Genomic DNA, 23,828 nt, shown 5'->3' with positions numbered 1-23,828 from the left:
CTATAAATTCCAAATTACAGGCTGAGAATTTCAGGATGTCTTGGGTTTTCTGTCCCCTCTTGGCACAGACACCACTCTAAACCACCACCCAGTAGCCCTTCAGTCACGAAACACTGCCTTTACCGCCCTCCGGTGGCCAAAAAATGAATACATACCTGAATAAATAGCCAGGAACAGCAGTTTCCTCCTGTTCCTTTGCATGTATCTCTTTTAGGCCTATTTCTTTTCTTTTCTTCTTTTTTTTTTTTTTTTTTTTTTTTTGGGGGGGGGGGGGCTTATTTCAATTCTATTTCAAGTAAGGTAGTGGGTGAGACAAACTGCCTCTATACAGGGTAGAAAGTACTGGTTGGAAAAGAGCAGCAAGGATCTAAAAGCCCTTTCAGCTGAAGTACTATCCTTTCCTACTGCGCTCAGGATCTTTCTGAGGCAACCAAACCCAATCATATGTCAATTCCAGAGTGGCATGGGCAGTGAATGCTTCCCTCAGTATCAGGCCACTGTTTAGTTTTGGAGCCAAATTTCCTGGCTAGTTCCATTCTTGGCCTCATGACTCATTCAATCAGCTTCCCACTGTGACGCCCATGTTTGTTTATTTATAGGCTTATTTTAAACTGTGAACAACTGGGAAATCAGGACACTAAGCACTCATCATCAAATTAAGCAGGGGGTTTTGCTCCTAGTAGGTTCTCCACAAACATTACATAGATAAGCAGGTAGTTTGCTAGGTAGATGACAGGAATAAGATGAAATTGCAATAGAAGGAAAGGGGGTTAGCTCAGCTGGAGAGCTTGTAAAATGCTGGATTACATGTCAGAGGGAGACTAAGGAATTGATTTAGGAATGATATTTTCTATAGAAGTCCAACATAGTTGACCAATGAGGCTTGGAGTGAAGATGTAAAGAGAAGGTTGGACACCACCAAAGACTGGTAAAAAAGAGATGTGTACAGAACATGCAAGTGGATGAAGGCTTGTAGAAATTTGTGTGGGCCCAGCTGAGACTGCTGAAGCTTTCTGTGGACTCATAGGGAGATGTCTCAAAGACACATTATGTAAAAAAAAAAAAGAAAGATACAGAATAGTATGTAAAATGTGTGCTTTGAGGGGGGTAAAAATAAGGGAAATAATATTTGTGTACCTGCTTATATCTGCATAAAGCAGCTCTGAAAGGATACATTAAAAGAGGTAAAGCTAGTAACCTCTAATGAGGGGACCTGGGTGGGTAAAGAACATCCACTGTATATATTTTTATACTTTGATTTTTTTTAACTGTATGAATAAGTTATCCATTGAAATATTAAATTTAAAAACGGTTAAATATGCTGTGTGATCTTAGTCCATCCCTCCCTCCACAGCTCCACTCTGCTTCAATTAACAAACCTAGGAAGAGCCCTATACTTAGAAGCAGTGTAGCTTGACAGTTGAGAACACAGACAGTAGGGCCAGCCTGCTGAGGTTCAACCTTAGTTCTGCCAATTGCTGATTGTGTGACCTTGAGCGAGTTGCTTAATGTCTTTGAGCCTCATTTTTCTTATATTTAAAATGGGGTGAATGGTATAATGCCTTGGTACTACTCACTGCCCTTCACTTTGAGCAAGCCCCAGACTCAGTACCCTAGTTTCCTCATCTGCAAAACAGGAAGATTCATAAAGTTGTTGATGAAGGTTTAATGAATGAATACATGTAAAGCACTTAGAACAATGCTTGACATGTGGTAATGTTCAGTAAATGCTAACAATTACTATTATCTAAGGGTTTGAGTACTATCTCTGCCCCTAACTTTAGGCAAATCATATACTTTCTGAGCCTCCATACCCTTATGTATAATTTAAAAAAAAACACGAATAATACCTACCAAAAAGATGACAAGATAATGGATTTCATGATGTTCTATGGAATGAACATTTTGTTTAGGAAGTAAAGAATTGATACAGTAGGAAATGTGGGGGTGGATTACTAAATGAAGATTCTACCTATTCGAGGCTCCCCACTCCCACTTTCAGCATTCCAAATGAGATCATATCTAATTGGAGGTCTTTAAAGGCCATGAGTTATTTGTGTATTAAATGTCAGGAGATGAGCCCTGGTTGTCACTTCTTTAAAACAGAGTGGCCAAAAGGAGTCGCACACCAGTGGTTACCACTCCATCGTGAGATGCCAAGTGTTTCCAAGTAATTGTTCCTATTTTGAGGAGGTACTGAGTCTCAGTGATAATCCCACTATCCTTAGCAGCTTCTAAGAAAGGAAAGGAAGTAGCACCCAGTTCCCAAAGAATAAAATGATTTGCTTAAGCAGAAGTACCAATTCTCCGTATCCCAGTAACCAGCCCTTACAGTCTCATTTTATGACATATAAAGCCCTTTTATCCCCATTATATGATTTGCACCTCACAACAGCCCAAGAAGGCTGGCAAGGAGTGAGAGGTAATCATTCCCATTTTGCAGAAGGGGAACATTTTACTTCTCAGAAGGAAAGTGACTTACCCCACCTCTCACCACTTCATGGGAGAATGAGAAAGAATAAAGTATTAAGAGCCAGAAGACCCAGTTCTGGGAAAAATGCTTTAGATATATAAAGTTCTACACATTTTGGATTTTAAGAAATTGTCATGCCAGGGCCAGGTCTAGAACTTGATTTTCCTTTCTTTCCTCTAAACCACAATCTGGCTATAGTGATGATGGAGAAGGGAACAGCAAATAAGGACCAAGAGAAAATTATTGCCTCCAAAATAACTGCACCCTACATTTAAATAGAACTTCACAGCTTTCTAAATACTGTGGCCTTTTATTACATTTCAACCTCATGGCAACCTTGTGAGGGAAGTGTAGCAGGAAATAGGAATCGAAAATTTTAAACACCCACACACATACTTCTTATCCTTCTTCCCTGCTGTATTTTTTCTCCTTAGTATTTAGAACTAATATATTATATGTTTTATTTAATAATATGCTTAGCATGTATCTTCCTTACTAGAAAATCTGTTACATGAGGACAGAATGTTTGTCTGCTTTATTCACCATTCACCAATGCCTAGAAGAGTTTGTGGTACATAACAGGTCTCAATAAATATTATTGAATAAATGAATAAATGAATGAATGAATATGTGGTGTGTGTGTGGGGGGGTGGCTGGCCCCATTTTGCATATGAGTAAACTGATATCCAGAAGTTTTAAGTACTTTTCCCTGGAAGGACTTCTGAAGTTTCCATTTCAGCCTATCTCCTCACTTCACTGCCTGGCTGGTTCAGGGATATCTTACCTGAGCCAAAGGTAACATTTACTACAAATGTCTCTGCCCTTTCTGGGGCCAGCTCCAGGAATGGTGGCTACAGGTAGCCTGTGCTTCACCTCATTTATTAGCTCACTCATCCATTCCACAAATATTCACAGAGTGCCTGCTATGTATAGAAAAGTCACTCTGCCAGGCCCCATTACCCTTTACACACCCAAATACATGTGTCTCACAAACATTCAAAGGGCTTCCCTGAGATTTCACCATCTCTGGAATGTATAGTGGTGAGGGTGGAAGGAGTGAGTCATTTGAATTCTCAGCACATGGCCTGAGGCTCCCTCTCTCTTATACAACTTACCTGGTAGTTTCCTCCACTGAAGAATTGTGCTTACCTCATAGGATTGTTGGGAAGATTAAATTATATACATATGCAAAACACTTAGAATGGTGCATGGCACAAAATAAACGCCGGCTTGGTAAATGTTAGCTATTCATTCTCAAGCCTTACTGCATTAATGATCTTATTACTGGTGCCCCTCCCCTCTGGAATGAGGGAGGACAGGCAAACATCTACTTCCGGCAAACAAGGAGAGTAATGTTTAAAGAGATACTGTGGAGTTACAAACCCATTTCTCACTCTGGCTCTGTTTGGAGATAGGTGTGTAGAAAAGATATTTCATCTCTCCCAGACTTAGTTTCCAAAACTTTGAAGTACAAAGAGTGGTGTGAGGCTTACAGTAAATTAATGTGTGTGATAGTGCTTTGAAGATGCAAAAATACCGAACAAATGTGAAGGATTATTACTGTATTAAAATAATAAAGGCTATCATTAATTGAACCCGTGCTATGTGCAAGACACTGTACCAAGTGCTTTACATAGATTAAATCATTTCGTCTTCAAAATAGTACCAATGACCATGTACTGCTATTATTTCAGTTTCACAGATAAGGTATGATGGTTAATTTTATGTTTTAACTTGTCTGAAACACAATGCCTAGATATTTGGTCAAGCATTATTCTGGATATTTACACAAAGGTATTTTTTTGGATGAGATTAGCATTTAAATCAGTGGATTTTGAGTAAAGCAGATTGTACTCCATAATGTGGGTGGGTCTCAGATAATCAGTTGAAGGTCTTAACAGAACAAAGGCAGACTTCCCCATAAACAAGAAGGAATTATGCCAGGAGACTGCCTTTGGACTCAGATTGCAACTCTTCCCAGCTTACTGGCCTACCTTGCAGATTTTGGACTTGCGTTTCTGCAATCACATGAGCCAATTCCTTAAAATAATCTCTATGTAGATAGATAGATAGATAGATAGATAGATAGATAGATAGATAGATAGATAGACAGATAGATGTATAGATATAAACATACAAGGTCTACCAATTAAGTTCGCAACCTCGCCACCCTGCACTTACATTGGCAGCACTGTACAAACAGTTCTGTAAGCTTTCATAACCTTGGTATATCAGTGTCTCACAGCTGTGTTCATGTCAACGTGTGGCAGTATCTTGCTGAGTGGCGTTCATTATTGTTGCGTGATTTTGTGTGCCATCACGAGAATGCCTGAGCTTGAATTAGAGCAATGAACAAACATTAAATTTCTTGTTAAACCTGGCAAGAATGAAAGTGAAACCAGGGACATGTTAGTACAAGTTTATGGGGATAATGCCACAAAGAAAATGGCAGTATACAAATAGATTAAACATTTTTCTGAGGGGAGAGAACACATCACTGATGAAGAGAGGTCAGGGAGGACAGTAATGAGCAGAACTGACAAAACATTGCAAAAATTCATCGAATTGTGCATCAAAATCGTCAGATGACTGTGAGAAGCATAGTTGACGATGTAAACATTGATAGAGAAACAGTTAGGAAAATCTTAACTGAAAATCTTGGCATGAGAAAGATGTGTACAAAAAATAGTCCTGAAGGAACTCACTGATGAACAAAAGCAAAGGAGAGTCGAAGTTTGTCAAGACCTTTTGAAGAGGCAACACGATGTTTTGGGCCATGTTATCACTGGTGATGAAATATGGGTGTACCAATATGACCCTGAAACAAAGCGTCAAAGTGCACAATGGAAGTCAGCTAATGCTTCACGACCAAAAAAGTTCCATCAGTGCAAATCAAGAGTAAAAACGATGTTGCTAAACTTTTCTGATATCAGAGGAGGGATTATTTATTATGAATTTATACCAAGTGGATAGTTAACCAAGTTTACTATTTGGAAGTGCTGAAAAGGCTGCGTGAGAAAGATGAAAACAATCTGAACTTTTTGCCAACAATTCATGGCTCTTGCATCACGACAATGCACCAGCTCACATGGCACTGTCTGTGAGGTAGTTTTTAGCCAGCAAACAAATAACTGTATTGGAACACCTTCCCTACTCACCGGATCTGGCTCCCAATGACTTCTTTCTTTACCCAAAGATAAAGGAAATACTGAAAGGAAGACATATTGATGACATTCAGGACGTCAAGGGTAATGTGACAACAACTCTGATGGCCATTCCAGAAAAAGAGTTCCAAAACTGCTTTGAAAGGTGGACTAGGCACTGGCATCAGTGCACAGCTTCTCAAGGGGAGTACTTCGAAGGTGACCTTAGTGATATTCAGCAATGAGGTATGTAACACTTTTTCTAGGATGAGTTCGTGAACTTAATTGGCAGATCTTACAATAGTACATGCATTCTGTTGATACCATTTCTATGGAGAACCCTAATACATAAGGAAACTGAAGCTTAATTAAGATGGTTATATCCCTTGCCCCAAATCACACAGCTAGTCAGTTGCAGAGCCAGAAATCTAGCGATCATCTCCCTTTATTCCCTGTCCTCCACCTATCTCAATTAATCCAGCAGCAATTCCCATTGATTCTATCTCCAAAATCAATGCCCCCCTCTCTCAAACTCCACTGACTTCATTTCTGCAGCAGTCTTTCAATTGGGCTTGCCATCTCCACTTTCACCATCCTCAATCCATTCTCTATAGAGTTTGCAAAAGTCAACTTCTCCAATCACAAAGCAGATCCCATCGTTCCACTGCTTCAAATGCTTCCTCTAGTACTTAGAATAAATAGCATTTGCCAGTGCCCGACACTGTCAAACACTGTGAGCATGTTAAATCACTTAACCCTCACAATAACACTATAAATAGTACCTTTACTATCTCCATTTTTCAGAGGACATAACTGAGGCACAGAAAGGTTAGGTAACATGTCCAACATCACAAAACTAAGATGTGGCAGAACCATAATTTGAACCCAGGCAGTATGGTTCCAGAGTTTGTGCTAGGAACCACTGAACCACATTGCCTTTAAGTGTAGCTTATGCACACCCTCCCTGGGCCTACAAGGTCCTGTGTGAGCCATCCCTGCCTGACTCTCTGCCTTCCTGTCATACCACTTGCCCCCTCTCTTCCTGTGCTCCAGTCATACTGGTCTTCCTTCTATCCCTCAGGCCTTTGCACATGCTATGCCTGCCCCTCCCCGCAAATGCCCACAAGCCTCACTGTGGCTTCCTTTATTTTTATTGTAATCCAAATTCATAGGATCTTTCCCCAAATCTCTACACAACTGACTCGGCTTAACACGTGGCATATGGCGGGGTTTAAATCCCTCATACCCCTCTGTTCCAGCAGGTTTTTAAAAGAAACTACTTTAAAATGCACTCTTCTCTTTAAAGCGTAAATGCTTCTATGTCATTTATTATTTTTCTATGGAATTTTTTAGGATTTACTCACCTATGATGTTAGTAATCCCTCCTGGTGTGATACTACAGAAAGCAGCTTCCTTTGTGCAGTGGGACACGGCAAAAATTGCATATGTACCGAGTTTCACTTCTCACTTTTTTTGATGCTCACTCTTTACACACCCATGTGTGATATTTTTTCTTTCCTCTTCCCACTATGGGCTCCAGATGATGTGTGGCCAAACCTCCCGAGAGCCTGGCCGGATTGTCTTCCTTGGGGGCCCGCTGCGTAGGCACTTTCACAGCTGGTTCCCTATCGCCACTCGTCTCACCTCCCTGTCTTGGCCTCTCACTGCTCTCTGCCCAATCTTTTGAAATTTCGAATCGTGCAATGGAGAACAATGCGGCTTTGAAAAAAGTCCATTCTAACGCAAATGGCAGCATTGTTGCATAGCAATGCATGATATGTTGAACATAGCAATGCATGGTAGCATTGTTGCGTAACTATGGCCAATAACATGAAAATAATTCCTTTCAACTTCCTATAACTTTGCATTGACGAGGTTACAATACGTAATTCATGAGGTATCACCGAAGAGTTAAATAAAATAATTCGGTGTTTTTCCAAAAATAACATAATTCAAAATCGCCTAAGGGATACTAAGGTTCCAAATGTTATAAACAAATCACTACAGTTCTGGAAAACTCTGTTTATTCGTACATCCACTGTTGTGACTGTAACACGTGAAATGACTCACGGGTGAAAAAATGTATCCAATTCAAAATCACTATTTTTTTAGAGAAAAAAAAAATATGAATTCTAAAAAGTGTACATATGATGCAGACTTTATTCATTAACAACATTTGCCCATTAGATATTAACGAAACACAAATAATTCAATAAAATATGCAAAGTAAAAAGAGTCAACAGTAAAAATGAGAATTCTCATTATCCGTCCTTAACGCATGGCTCAGAAAAAAACGAAGATTCTCGTGATCCATATGCAACGTGTTAAATGTCACTGCCTGGTATGTCAGATAAGCTCTTTGATAAAATGTCTCTTCGTGGCAGTAGGACTTCTTAGAGATCGCTGAATGAATTTATTTACCCCCACTTCCTGGTTTCCACTACTGAACAACTTAAACATTTGCAGAATTAGTCATGTACACACACACACACACACACCAAAAACAGTACAATAAGCAAACTAAGAGCAATGGGATCCTAGGAAACTCCTCTCATCATGCCACAGGGCTGTTTGGAGGCCTTTTTCATTCTCTCCTCAAGCAGAGAATTAAGGAAGCTTTGGGCTGGGGCAGGAGGGATTGTTCCTTGTGGATGTGGGTGGGGGGTGGGAGAAGAGGGTAAGAGGGATCAAATATATGGTGATGGAAGGAGAACTGACTCTGGGTGGCGAACACACAATGGGATTTATAGATGATGTAATACAGAACTGTACACCTGAAATCTATGTAATTTCACTAACAATTGTCACCCCAATAAATTAAAAAAAAAAAAAGAAATTCCTGTTGGATCTACTCAGAGAAGAGGAAAGTTAGGTCTGGTCTTCTGAGGCCTGAATTCAGGGCAGTAGAAAAGATCATATTCTGCTAGCCCAAGCGTGTATCCTCTCTGTCCCGTCAGGGATGATAAATATTCTCTATATGGGTAGAGAATAGCACAGTTCACACAACCCTCCCCTGTATACTCACAGAAGACTGGGAAGATAAGTAATATGTGATAATTAATTTTATGTGTCAGCTTGACTGGTCCATGGAGTGCCCAGACATTTGGCCAAACATTATTCTGGGTGTTTCTGTGACAGTGTTTCTGGATGATATTAACATTTGAATTGGTAGACTGAGTAAAGCAGATTGCCCTCTCCAACGTAGTTGGGTCCCACCCAATCAATTGAAGACCTAATAGAACAAAAAGTCTGAGTAAGGGAATTCCTCCTGACTGCTTGAGCTGGGTCACTTCTCTCTCTCTCTCTCTCTCTCTCTCTCTCTCTCTCTCTCTCTCTCTCTCTCTCTCTCTCTCTGTGTTTATAGCTTCTAGCTGTCACAGGTACCACTCAATCTCATCATGTCATTGCCCTCTTTCTATCAGGCAAAGCTTTTGAACCTGGCATTCAAATTCCTTCTTGATGTGGCCCTAGTCCACCTTGCCAGAATTACTGGCATCAGCCACACCAGAGCACCCATATGTTATTTCCAGAACATACTAGCACTTTCATGCCTCATTTCATCTAATGTTGTTCCTTTTGTTTGGAACATTTCTTGCTTCACCTACTGTGCCACACCAAGCTGACTCTGTCATGTGAAGGCTTGAAGGTACAGTAAATACTATCTTTTCTAGGAAGCCTTGCCCAATCCTCTGAAACCCTCCTCCATCATGTCCTTGCTCCCCTGTGCTCCCACATGTCCTTCTTGGTACCCCTATAGCATTTCACCCAGGCTGACTTTATTTATCCCCTCCTGAATCATTAGCTCTTGAAGCCATAAACCACATCTTGTCTTTGGTTTTCCCACACCTCAGCCTGGTATATAGTGCCCTGGAAATAGTAGCTGCTTAAAAACATCCATTTTCTTAAAATGACCTGTTAAAATCCCTCACAGCATTGTTTATCATAGCAAATGACTGGAGACAAACTAATTGGCCATCAATAGGGGACACAAAAGAATCCTATGTAGCCATACAAAAGAGGCATCTCTGTATGTACCAATACAGAACAGTCTTCAAGACATATTGTTCACTGAAAAAAACGCAAGTGCAGAACTATAGGATATGCTACTATCTGCATGAAGAAAAGAAAAATATGTGTGTATACCTAAGTAAATGCTTGTAAAGGCATAGAATCTCTCTATACAAACACCTAAGAAACTGATTATAGTGACTGTCTCTGGACTGTGTGACGGAGGATCAGGAGGGAGACTTAACTTTTGCCCCATTCCTTTCCCTACTCTTTGAATTTTATGCCATGTGCATGTATTACCTATTCACAACAAAGAAATATTTTTGTATGCATCTATTACATGGAGGGGGGAACATGTTGACTTTTTTTAAGTATTGACATAAATTTCTTTTTCAGATTAGCTAGAAAAAACTCTGAGAAATATAACATGATTAGTCAGTGATCCCACACAAATGAAGCGGTGGTTATGAGAGAGCTGAGATGAACTCTGACTCTGAAGGAGATATAAAAAATAATAAGTATTTATATACCTTTTACTCTGTGCCAGACACTGTTCAAGGCATTTTACAAGTATTCATTCATTTAGTCTGCACAACACTATGAAATATGTATGTACTACTATGTCCCAACTTTAAAGATGAGGATCCTAAGGGGTTAAGTGGGCTGCTCAAGACCACACAGACAATAAGTGACCAGAGCAAGTACATATTTGACTGCAGGAAATCTTGTTCCAGGGTCTGTGCTTCTAACCATTATACTATGTTGCTGATACCAAGGAAGAATGAGAAAGTTAGGTGACTCTGCCTGCTGGATAGCCAGCACCTAGCAGTTTATAAGTAAACAAAAAATACATTGGATGGATGGATGGATGGATGGATGGATGGATGGATGGATGGATGGATGGATGGATAAATGGATGGATGGATGGATGGACGGATGGATGGATGGGTGGACGGACGGATGGATGAGTAGATCAGTGAGTAAATAGGGATGGGGAATGAATGGGTCATAAGTGGATGGGTGGGTTGTAAAAAGAGTAAGGCTTTTGTAGTCAAATAAATCTGGATTGGAAAGGTGATGCTGCCCTATACTTAACCCTGAGCTAGATACTTAAACTCTCTATCCCTGTTTCCAAGCTGGACTAAACTATGAACTCTGGGAAAGCAAGGCCATTTTTCTGTTTCATTCTCTGCTGTGTCCCCAATGGCTAGAAGAACACATAGTAGATGTTCAGTGAATATTTGTTGCATCAACTTATGAACCAACAAATGTTGACATTAAAAGCTGTTTTTTTAGAGAATAATGTGAGGCTTGAATGAGATAACATTTATTATGACTTGCACATAACAGGTAAGCTTCCCTTCCCTTGCCCCCTACTAAATTTATCTCATGAATATTGTACAAGACACACTTAACTGGGAATTAGGATATGTGGATTCTTTCCCACTTACTGAGTAGCTGTGTGGTCTTGGGTCAACCACACTCCCTCTCTGAGACTCAGTTTTTAGAACCTTAAAAATGAGCAATATTCAAACACTTTTGTGTGGGAGGTAGGGAGAATGCAAGTCAAGGAAAACTCTTTTCCAAAATCTTAAGCAGCAACCCAACATATAAAACAAAAACCTAGGTGCTGAGGCAGCCCAGAAGCAACATGAGCAATGTAGAGAGTAAAGCCTGAAACTACTCATATACTGTCACCATGGAAATTCCACAAATTAGATAACAGAGTGGATTGGGTCTGCACTAGTTTAAGATACCACCTCAAAGGGAGGATCAAGTCCTTTTCCTCTTCTTTTGCCCTTCCTGCTGCCTAGAATGTGGATGTTAATAGATGTTCTGGAGTTTCAACACCTGTCTTGAACCATGAAGCAACCTCAAGAGTGAAATTCAAATGCTAGGGATGGTAAAGCAGAGAAGTCCCAAAAGACTTCCTGAAGCTGCCGTACCGTCCCAGGTATGCCTATCTCCTAAATTTTTATGTGAAAGAATAAAACCTGTGTGTTTCAAGCCAGTATAGATAGACTGTTAAACATATCAATTGGCCATCCCATCTTGCCTATGCAGAGATTTCCACCAACTCAAATGTTGTGGCTTTTACAAAGGTCACATGAAATGTGGCATGGGATTTAGTCCAAGATTCCATATTCTTCTCCAAAGCCATGGCATACAAAGTGTGGGACACTAGGAGTGGACAACCCTTAGTGGAAGCAATGAAAGTGTGCACTACCTATAGAGAATTTTTTTAAAAGACTAAAAGTCAAAGTATTTTTTATCACCATGCACCAGCAATTTTAAACAATGTCTGTAATAAAATACTCCTCCCTGAAAAAATATTTTGTTGGTCAAAGTTCTAAACAATTGTCATTACTACTGAGTTTTAGTAATCTATATGAAGTTTCAAATTAGCACCTTTTATTACTTATCCTTTAATAATATTGTATTCTGCATGGAAGTTGAATTCAGAGAACTTTCACTTATACAGTTGCTCCCCTACACAATCACACACACACACACACACACACACACACACACACACACACACACACAGACTTTACATGTGTTCATTTCATTTCATTTTGTGAAGGTTTAGAATGATTCAAGGTAGGTTTGGTGCATTTCTTGTCTGCAATAGCTCTGGTACTATATATGTTCCAGCATTTTAATGGTAGGTTCACAGTAAACAATGATAGCACAGTGATTGTAAAGTCAAAGAAACAGAATGTAAGTTACTTCGAATCTCTCATTTATGTGACAAATTGGAGTTTTCATTTTTGCTTAAAATCAAAAACAGTGAAAACAATACAAACTGCAAGGTGTAGCATTTTTGTTCAGTAAGTGTACATTTTAGATCATATCATATTACTAAATTTAAATATTTTTTAAATTGAAGTTTAGTCTTCCTTTTTATTGTTAATTATTTGAAAATTAAAAAAAAAACAAATCAAGAAAATAATTGTTAGTGTTATTATTACTGAAAATAATTTTGTCATATAGAAGAGAGAGTACTAAAAATGACCCATTCCAGATATCACAAATGTTAAGTGTACCATATCTAGTACTAATAATATACTTAATCTTCTCCAGAATCCCAGGAAGCAAAGAACTGATTCACTGGTAATCCACATAGAACCAACCCTCAACTAGCCCCACCAGAGGCCGGGAACTTAAAGCAAATACTTTGATCATTGACTTAGATACAAAATGCTCTTGCATGCATCCACCCACTCTGTTCATTCTAGCCCCACACTCAGCCATCTGCGAACCAGATGGATGGTCAGAAAGGAGAAAGACATAGACCATCTACAAATTATGCTACAAAGGAAAAGCCACAGTCTTTTTATACAGATTATCTTCACCTTGGCCCAAGCCACAATCATCTCTGACCTGGCCAGTTTAAGAGCCTCCTCACAGCTTTTTCCTTTGCACCACTACAATCTATTCTCCTGTTAAAATTTAAGTCAGATTATCTCCCTTATTTGATCAAAACCTTCCAAAAGCTACCCATCTCATTCAGATTAATTGTCCCAGGACACTGGCTTCCTTGCTGTTCCTTAAACAAACCGGTTATGCTTTCTCTCTCTCTCTCTCTCTCTCTCTCTCTCTCTCTCTCTCTCTCTCTCTCTCTCTCTCTCTCACACTGTTTCTTATGCCAAGAACCCTCTTCTCCTGAACAGTTGCATAAGAGCTTGTTCCTTTATTTCCTTCACATCTCTGCTCAAATGTCCATTAATCAGAGAGGCCCCTGCTTATCTAATATATCATCCCACCCCCTATCTCTATTCTCTTACCAGGTTTTCTTTTTCTTCTTAGCACTTAGCACCTCCTGACAAATTGTTTAGTGAGCCCCCCCTACCCCCAGGATGTAAGATCTATGAGACTCTCCCCAGCTCCTAGATCGATGCCAACTCAGAGGACTCTATATTTTTGTTGAACAAATTAATGACCTCAATAGTGCCTATGAGATTAGGTACTTTATCCACATTTTATGGATGAGAATACTGAGGATGAAAGAGGTTTGACAACTGGCAAGTATTTCAGAGCTGAGAATCGTAAAAGCCAGGCCCTCAACCTCAGACTTGTGACTCTGAGACCAGCATTCTTTCCACCTTAGGCACACTACCTAATCCAGCACAAATTGACATTGCAGGCAGAAGCTATGAATAAATATACTGAAAAATTTACCATCAAAAGTGAACTGAGTTTTTAATACTATCTACTGAGACATATTTTTATTCTATAAAATCCTGATTAATGTTATGTTCAAGGACCTTCATTTGCATGTGATACTTAAAATCAGTTACAATAGTCCAATGTTCTGAAAAGAAATATCACTGTTATGAAAAGCTCAATCTGAATTTCAAACACTTTGCAAATGAAAGAACAAGGAGCAAAGACCCTTTGACTAATCATATTATAAAATGGTGGCTAAATATACACTCACTATTTTTGTTCATAATGAGCTACTATCGTGTTTCCCCAAAAATAAGACTGGGTCTTATATTAAGGTTTGTTCCAAAAGACACATTAGGGCTTATGTTCAGGGGATGTCATCCTGAAAAATCATGCTAGGGCTTATTTTCCGGTTAGGTCTTATTTTCGAGGAAACATGGTAGTTAAATTTTATCGGACATTTACTTCTAGGAACCTAAGAATCTCAGATCTGGAAGGAATTTTGGTGATCATTAATAGCCTTATTTAAGGCTTATTTAATAGCCTTATTTAAGTGAGAAAACTGAGGTCCAATGTATTCTTATCAAACAGTAGCAGGGTTAAGACTAGAGGCTTCCTGCCTCCCAGGCTAAAAGAGTTTACTACTCCTATCACTTGAATTATGACAAACAGCTAAAGAAAGGTTTTCATTGTAGAATATTTGCCACTCCAGTACCATAAAAATATTATAAGATTTCCCCATCAGTCAATCTTTAATTATATAGTCTCCACAAGGTGCCTGTTATTTTCTGTTCTCTCTCACAATGGTAAAACTTCAAATTTTTCCATTAATGTACTCTGTTGTCAATGTTGGCTCTGTACCCCTATATTACAATATATTTAGAAGAGGGGGGAAGTCTCACCCATCCCCAGCTGACAGAAATACCAGGACTGGCATGATTTTTTTTTCAAGCAAATTTCATGGCATTAGTTCATCCTAAAGGAAGTCCTTTCCCAAGATCATGACTCTTTGTTCCTTTCTGCCTCTCTCAGCACCATTTGAACTGATGATTCTGTGGAGCAGTGGGAAAGGACAGTGACAGAAAGTCAGGAGACTCCTGTGCTAGACTCAGCTTTGCCTTCATGGAGCTGTGTGACCCTGGGTGAGTCTCTCCCACTCTCTGGGTCTCGGCTTTCCTGTATGGATGACAAGGAATTGAAGGACTTTTCCTCCTCTGACCTTTTATGGTTCTACAAACATTTGGAATAGTCTTGATGGGACCCTGGGGAAAGAGGGATGTCTGGGAACAAGAGTCTCTTGAAGCCTTGGAATATAGGAATATAAATTGGATGCCTTCAAGAACCACTGAAACAGAGGTATAAGGGAAACCCTGAGGAAAGGAAGGGCATGGCTCCTCTGAATACAGTCCTAGCCCAGGCCAGATTCCCTCCTCCCTTCCAGAATGGGAGCAAAAAAGGAGTTAAACATCCATTTTTGCCCAACTGCTTTAGGCTACTTTCCTTCAGCTGCAGGCTGTGGGTGGCAGTGCAGAAGTGTGGGCTGGCATGGCCATCAGTGCCTGCTGACCCAACCCAACTGCCCTCCAAGACCCTCTTGCAATGCTTCCCAGTTGAGGACAAAGGCATAGGGGCCTCCCACTCCCCAGAGTCCCTGACCAGACTTGAGCTACACCTGGCTGAGTCAGAGAGGCATCAAGATGCGGTCACCATTTCATCTCTGCAAGGGAAGTCATTCCAAGGTCTCCAGGTGGAGAAGGTAGCAACATGGCATAAAATGAACTGTTGGAAGATGGTACTAAACACACACAGGCACACTCCTTGGGGGGAGGGAGAGCTCTCTTAAATGAATGGGGTCCAGACCCATTCCCAGGATAAGGATTTCTGCAGCTGTCTTCCCTTGACAAAGCCCCAACTATGGACAGAGTGACCCTTACCTAGGCAAAGAAGGGCTCCAGGGCTCCGAGAGGCAGCTTCCCTGAGAGTGGCTCTCTGGCCCTCATGCCCTGGGACTGACCAAAGCAAGGGGGTACATGCAATCTATGCAGCTCTCCCATACTGCTTTATCCACAATCCCAGGCTTTGTGACTGCCCCCTCCCTCCCAACCCCATTCCAGCTGGCCTGCAGCCTTTGAGCCTCACTGCTCCCAGAGCCCCGCTGCCAGCCCCCTTGCCTTTCTGGTATTCCGGGTGACCCCCACTACAATCCCACCCCAATCTCTGGGGTGGTGGAAGAGGCAGTAGGATTGCGGAGGAGGATGGGAGGGGGGCTTTCTTCAGCAGGCAGGCAAGCAAGAGCTCTTAAAATGGCCACAGCAAGCTCTGGTGTCTCAAGGACAGCAGGGAGGGCGGTGGGCAGAGGCTAGGGGTCTCACTGCATGGCGGCTGGTGAAGAAGCTGGGGGTGGGGCTAGGGGACTGAGGCTTAAGCAGGGGAAGCCAGCGTTATGTGCACTCACCATTCCTGTTCCGCCCCTTATCCACTGCATGGTGCCCGTGAAGTCCGGCTTCTCGGAGGCCCCAGTGGCTGGCGCGGGTTGTCTTGAGCTGGCTGGACTGGCAGGGCTGGAGCTCGCGAAAACCCCAGCGCCCCCTCTGCCTCCCCTCCTCCACAGCCCTACAGCCCAATCCCCTCCACCCTGGACCTCGCCTTCAGTCAGGTTGTTCCATCCCAGCCGGCAGGCTCTGCTTCTCTGTCCCGCAGCTCTGGGAGTGCTTGGTCGCCGTGGAAGTGGAGGGGGGTCCCAACCGACTGCCTTTGTCCCCTGCCAAGGCTTGAAAACTGGGAAGTGGGGTGCAGGGAGAAGATGGGGGTGAATAACCTCAGTCTGGAGAGGAGAGCTGCCACGTCTGCCTGCCTCCCACCGTACCGGAGTTAGACGCTGTTTATTGTGGGGCTCCCTAATTGTGTCGAATCAGCGAAAAGTCCTCTCCAAAGTTGCCAGAGATGTTGGGCCAACCTCCGGAATAATAAGATCCTGCCCCAGTGGAGCCATGCCAGCACTCTCCTGCCACCCTTCCCCCAGCCCTCCCTCTGCATACTCCCCTGGGGCCTTCTCTCCTAGTGGGTACTTTCTTGGGGCTTTCATCATCATGATCACTTTCACTTCTCAGAACAACCCTATGGAGGCAGGAATTAATATCTCAATTTTATAGATCAGTAAATAGAGGAGTATAAGTCAGAAGGGATCTGTCTAAGGTCATAAAAAAAGATGAAATATCCACTTTACCCTCTGAAGCTTTCCACGCTTATTTGTATCACTTACACACGCACACACACACACCCAGTTCCAAGATTCTCCCTCACACCTTCAGGAATATGAAAGGTAGCTTGTTGGTGGATGAAATTTCCATTTGCTTATTTTGCTGAGAATGAGTCAAATGAACATCAGCAAAACAGGCAAACGGAGAAACCGCCCACCTCTTCATGATGCCCCTAACTCTGGGCAATGCAACCCAGGCTGGCACCTTTGCATCTCTTTAGAGTTGACATTGTTGGTCACATTCACACCTATTATTATTCCACATAATCCTTGCAATAACCCTGTAAGGTAGCCATGACAGGGAATGTTAATTAGCCTCCTGTTACAAACGTGAACACTGAAGCCCAGAGACTGAAAGACATTTGCTCAAGGTAGCACAGCCAAACAAGAATCCAAGGCTCCTAACCCCCAGGGTAGGTCAAGCAAGAATAAGATTACAAAAACAGATTATAGTTTCAGCAAGAGGGAATTAAAATATGACATCAGAAAGAAGAACCTGAAGGTGACTTGTATGAAGACATCACTGGCATGCTACACACACAACCTTATGGTCCTCTACTTCCTAGTCCCCACTTCATCTAAGCCATTGTTTTGGTCCCTACCTGCTGTGGCTGTGGCTTTATGCAGAACTGAGTAAAGAACTGAATTCACTACTGGTGGATAACCTGGGGTAAGTACCCAGCTTCTCTGAGTCTCATGTTGTGAATTATACAATGAACACACTAATTGTTGTATACCTAATAGTATTAAGCAATCACTTATCCATAGATATCAGAGTTGTCAAAGATCTTAAAGATTATCTCCTCCAACCTTCTCATTTTACAGATGAGAAAATGTAGTCCCCAAGAGCGAAGAGGATGCCCAAAGTCACAAAGTAAGTAAGTTAGTGGCTGAGTTGGAATGAGAACTCAGACCCTTGATTCCTGACAGTAAGTAGAATGCAGTAGTGAAAAGGGGCAAATATTAAAAGTACACAAACAACTACTATAATGCTATAATATTTACATTATAACCTGTGTTGTCTTCACAAAATGATGTTCGGTACATATATCACTAGCTATTTTTATTCATTTATAAACTCAATAAACATGTGTGCCTACTATGTGCAAGACACAGTGTGTTAGGCACTGATTATATAGCCAGGAACAAAACAGACACCATTCATTTTCTGATTTATATTTCATAAAAGTAAATGAGATAAATAATTACATTAATGCAGATGGTGATGAGTACTATGAAAGAAAGTGAAAGGACAGAGAGTAACTATGGGGGAGGAAAGAGAGAATTTAGATAAAGGAGGCTTCTCCAAGGACATGACATTTAGTAAGTTGAGGCCTACAGGCTTAAAGTGAGCCAGCCACGTAAAGAGGTAGGGAGAAAGTATTCCAGGCACAGAAAACAGATTGTCCAAAAGTCAAAAGGATTGAACAGGTTTAGAGTGCCCTAGGAATTGGAAACACAACGAGGGTGAAATCTAGAGAGAAAGAAGAGTTGTAGGAGACAAATTTTGCAGAAATCATAGTAAAGAATTTGTATTTTATTTTGAGAACAATAAGGAGACAGGGAAATGAGGGGTTTTAAGCAGCAGAATGAGTTAATCTGATTTATATTTGTAAAAGACCACTCAGGTTGCTTTGTGGTAAACAGATTGAAAGAGGGATAAGAGGTTGAAGATGTTAAAATCATCCAGGAGAGAGACAATGTAAGTTGAACAGAAAGGACATTGAAGATGATAGAGGTAAAAATACAATCATGCACCACTTAACGATGGGGATACTTTTCTGAGAAATATGTTGTTAGGTAATTTCCTCATTGTGCGAACATCATAGCATGCACTCACACATACCTAGATGGTATAACCTACTACACACCTAAGCAACATGTTATAGTTTAATGCTCCTAGGCTACAATCTGAACAGCATGTTACCATACAAAACAACACGAGATTAAGTCAAGCATAAGAAAATGATGCAATCAAGAGATGCAGTAAACATGAGATGCATGAGGCTTCTGCCAGCATAACATGGCATACTGTTTCACAGCAAATGTTTTTTTTCATAAGTAGAAAGAGTACACTCTAAAATAGCGATAAAAAATATAGCACAGTAAACACATAAACCACTAACATAGTCGTTTATTATCATTATCAAGTATGATATACTATACATAATTTATGTGCTATACTCTTATATGAATGGCAGCACAATATATTTGTTTACACCAGCATCACCACAAACATGTAAGGTGCTGTGCTATGATGTCAGGATGGCTAACATCACCAGGCAATAGGAATTGTTCAGCTCCATTATAATCTTATGGCACTACTGAGACAGGATAGTTAGTATGTTGCTAGGTAGACAGGGGGTCCCTGGTGGAATAAACAAAAAAGCAGCCATATCCTGAAACTCCAGGTCCTGGAATGTCTCCTTCACTCCAGGACAGAGACATGAGAATTACCCTAGAGGTTAATAGATAACCTCAAATCCTTTCTGGCCGAACAAAGGAGCAGATCTGCTAGATAGGAATGGGTTATTTCATTAATCCCTTCAGGATGAGCAAACAGAACAAATCTAATAGATGAATTCTATTAGAAGGCTCCAGCCTCCTTCCCCAAGCAGGCAAGGGAAGGTATAAACATAAGAGCTTTTGCCTCAGTCACTAGGCACCCCCATTTGGGACCCCCTCCCACTCAGGAGCTGCAACCTCTTCTCCTGTCTCTAATAAACTATCCCCTTTTTAAAACTCTTCGCCTCTCCTGGGTCCATGTTTCCATTCTTTGGTCTCACAAGACATGATTCCAGCACTCACTCACTCAAAAGTTCCCTACATCATTTGGGGAATCACAGAAAAATATTCCCACTTCACTACTCATATATATGGGTGTGTCCTTGACCAAAACATCATTATGACAGTGTTTGAGATATATTTTATTTAGAGGTAGAAACAAAAAAACTTGGTGATGAGTTGGATGTGGAGTGTGATGGAAAATAAGAAATAATTATGGATGACTAGGATTTTGGCTTGAACAACTGGGTAAATGGTGGCACCATTTGCTGATGCAGGAAGACTAGAATAAGCACTAGACTAGATGTGGGTTTGAGGAGGGGAGGAAATCAAAGCTTCACTTTTGGATGCTTAAGTGTGAGCTGTCCATTAGTCATATTGTTAGAGGAGGTATCACAAAGACAATTGGATACACAAGCCTGGAGGTCAGGAGAGAAGATTTGCCTAGAGATATAAATTTTGCAGCCATCCTCATATAGATGATATTTAAAGACACAAGATGGGATGAGATCATCTTGGAAGAGAGTGTACACAGAAAAGGAACATGGGCTGAGCCTTGAGGCTCTCCAACAATTAGACTAAAGTTGAGTAGAGAAGGAGGGGTAAAAAATGAACACTGAAAAATAGTGATCAGTAAGGTAGAAAGAAAACCAGGAGAAGTCACATTCAGGTGAAAAAAGTTTTAAGGAACGATACTGAGGAGCAGAATGGATGATGAGAGATATGTCCACTGTATTGGCAACATGGTCATCCTAATTGGCTTTGACAAGAGTAGCTTCATTTGCATAAGGGTAATAGAAGTCATATTGGGGTGAGTTGGGGAATCAATGAGGGGAAAAAAGAATAAATGAAGGTAAAGAAGTGGAGACAAGTAGATGACTCTTTGAGAAGTTTTGCTCTGAAGTGAATAAGAGAAATAGGGTAATATTTGAATGGGTATTTGAAGTTAAGTGTTTTTTTTTATTTTAATATGAGGTTAGGAGCATGCTTATATGATTATGGGAATGAGAAGGAGAGGGTGATGGTATAGGACCTTGCTACTTGAAGCATGGTCCACAGACCAACAGCATCATCAACACCTGGGTGCTTGTTATAAATCCAGAACCTCAGGCCCCATGTCAAACCTACTGAATCATAATCTGCATTTTGACTAAACCCCAGGAGACTTGTATGTACATTAAAGTCTGAGAAGCACTGGTATATCAGAGGGGTAACCTGCAGGAGCAAAGTCCTTGAGAAGGTGAGAAGGGATGGAGCCCAGAGCATAAGAGGAGATATTTGCCAATGAGAATAACAGGGCCACTTCCTGCACTCTAGCAAGAAGACAGAGAAAATGGGTGAAAGTGCAGGTGCTGGTGGGCTTGTAGATTTGGTAAATGAAACAGAAGGGAATGCCCCTAAAATGGATTATATTTTCTAAATAAAGAGATGAAGCTGAGAGAGGCATGTGGAAGGAGGAGTCACTGGAAGTTATATGAGGGAGGAGCAAGGATGAAGTAGTCTTCTCAGAGCAGTGGTACTCAACCTTGGCTACACAGGAATCACCAGGAGAACTTCAAGAAACACTGATATCTAAATCCCACCTTCAGGGATTATGATTTAATTAGAATGAGATATAGCCTGGACATCACGATTTTATAAGACCCATTTTTATAAGATGATTCTAATGTGCAACTGAGGTTCACAGCCACTGTCTTAGAGAGTTTAAAAAAGCAAACACATTAGGGACACATAGTAGGGTTTACTGGAAGTGTTGAGTCCCTGACTGAGGCTTGTGGTAAAGCAAACTCAATCAGCCCAGCTGTAGGACTTTCCTCCAGTCCATTTTAGTGCTCAAGGATAGGTCTGGAGAAGATAGGTGGTTGGGTTGAGTCTGGGAATGGGGGCAGGCAGGGTGATGTCAGGAAAATACTGTGGGAAAAGAAATGGGCAATAGAGTTGTTGGGCTAGAAGTACCAGAGTAAGTGAGCTGGAAGAACATGACAGTGATCAGAGAGATACTTGAAATTGAGATTCTAGAGGCAATTCAGTTAGTTGCTCACTATGACATGATCCAGTGTGTTACCACAAGTTTTCTAGATGAGGTGGGGTGAAGAAATAGGTTGTTGGAAATGAGGCCAGGGTTGAATAGGCAGGCCATTTATAGGAATATTGAGATTAGACAGGAGAAAAATGAAGACAAGTGATGATCCAGGAGCTCAAGTCTTCAATGAGTGGGAAAGAATGTCCAGAAAGACAATGTTGCCAAGAATTATGTATAAAGCACCTACTATGTGCCAAATTCTATTCTAGGTACTAGGGATACAGTCGTGAACAAGACAGACCAGGTCTCTATCCTCAAGGAGCTTATATTCTAATGGAGAGATTTAGACATTGAACCCCAACCCAATAAATGAAGTAATCTTAGGTACTGAACAGTTATTATGAAAATAACAAATAGGGTGATATAATAGAAGGTAGCCAAGAAAGGAGGACAATGTTTTACCTAGGTGGCCAAGGGATGGCTCTCTGGGGAGGTGACATCTGTGTTGACATCAGAATGATAAGAAACAAGCCATGCAATGATCTGGAGGAAGACCATTCCAAATAGGAAGGAACAACAGAAGCAAAGGCCCAGAGACAGAAATGAGACTCATATGTGCAAGGAGCAGAAGAAGGCCAAGATGGCATAAGGTAGTGAAGTTTAAGACAGTGGTGGGAGGTCATATCAGAGAAGCAGGCAGGGCCATAATGTCAGGAGATGAAAGAAAAAAAAAGGGGGGGATAGTGGGTGGCAGAGGCAGATGGCATGTACTTCCAAGAAGCCAAATGTTGAGAAGGCAGGAGAGGAAGAATTGAGAACCATGATAGATGTCATCCCAAATAAGCTAACACAGGACATAATTGAAAGCAAGACGTTACTGTAATAGGAAAAGGATGTATAGGTATACAGTATATCCAAATATAATCTAGTTTAGATTTTGAGAAGAAAAATCTAGCTAGGTGAATACTCAGGGACACCTAGCCCCTTGCTATTATTCAGTGTGGGTCTCAGACCAGCAGCATCAGCATCACCTGGGATCTTATTAGACTTGATGAATACCAGGTCCACTCCAGACCTATTGACTCAGCATCAGCATTTTCACAAAACTCCCCAGTGATTCACATACACATTAAAGTGTGAGGCGCCCAGGTCTAGAGCAAACTCCTGCCACTATGTTGGAGTGTGGGGACAGAACCCAAAAAAACAGTTCCAGGCTCTCGGCCTCACATAGAAAGGAGTTGGCTCAGGTAGTAAACAGCCATCAACTCTGACTGGATGGCCATCAGCTGTGGCTAGTTGGCCGTCAGCTGTAACCAGTGAGCCATTGGCCACTAATATAACTGCTGTGGCTAGGCTAGCAGAAAGATGGGAGCTAGCAAGAAGATGGTGGCTGAGCTAACAAGAGCGGATTGCAGAGAGGCAGATGCCGCCAGAGAGAATATAATGATATGACTCCCCTACTTATGGCTCCATGGGTGTTCTTTTTTGGCCTCACCATATCCTGCGTTCTCTTGTGGGGAGCGGGAGCAGAGACCCCGCAGGCCGCCCCGCACTACACATGGCGGAGTCGGCAGGATCCCCTGCACGACATGGTGTGGGGACAGAGCCCCAGAAAGTAGTTTACAGGCTCTCGGCCTCACGTGGAAAGGTGCTGGCTCGGGTGGTGGATGGCTGTCGGCTGTGGCCAGTTAGCCGATTGGCCGCTAGTATAACTGCTGCGGCTACGGAGGAGAGCTGAGGATTGCCGAGGAGCCGAGGAGAGCCGAGGACAGCGGAAGAGAGTAGAGGAACAGAGTTGAGGAGACTGGAGGACAGTCGTTGGTCGGTCAGTTGGCGGAAAGGCAGACGGCAGGTCACGCGTCCGGTGGGCCCAGCCTCCAGTGAGACCATAGTGGTATGACTCCCCTACCTATGACTCCGTGGGTGTTCCTTTTCGGCCTCACCATATCCTGCGTTCTTGTGTGGGGA

General features: G+C 41.6%; 1 protein-coding gene across 1 annotated transcript in view; it reads right to left on the bottom strand.

Moving 5' to 3' along the window:
- ARHGEF9 (Cdc42 guanine nucleotide exchange factor 9) overlaps window positions 1-16,759 on the bottom strand; it is a 185,155-nt gene extending 168,396 nt beyond the window's left edge. The window contains exon 1 of the mRNA XM_019715751.2: window positions 16,250-16,759. Within this exon, the coding sequence (XP_019571310.1) occupies window positions 16,250-16,279 (30 nt within the window). The 5' untranslated portion in view covers window positions 16,280-16,759. The remainder of the gene's footprint in view (window positions 1-16,249) is intronic.
- Between the last annotated feature and the right edge of the window lie 7,069 nt (window positions 16,760-23,828).

This window comes from Rhinolophus sinicus, chromosome X (assembly GCF_036562045.2).
Source record: "Rhinolophus sinicus isolate RSC01 chromosome X, ASM3656204v1, whole genome shotgun sequence".
Taxonomy (NCBI): domain Eukaryota; kingdom Metazoa; phylum Chordata; class Mammalia; order Chiroptera; family Rhinolophidae; genus Rhinolophus; species Rhinolophus sinicus.
Note: the sequence above shows the minus strand (reverse complement) of the source record. Positions and strands in the feature narration are given on the sequence as shown.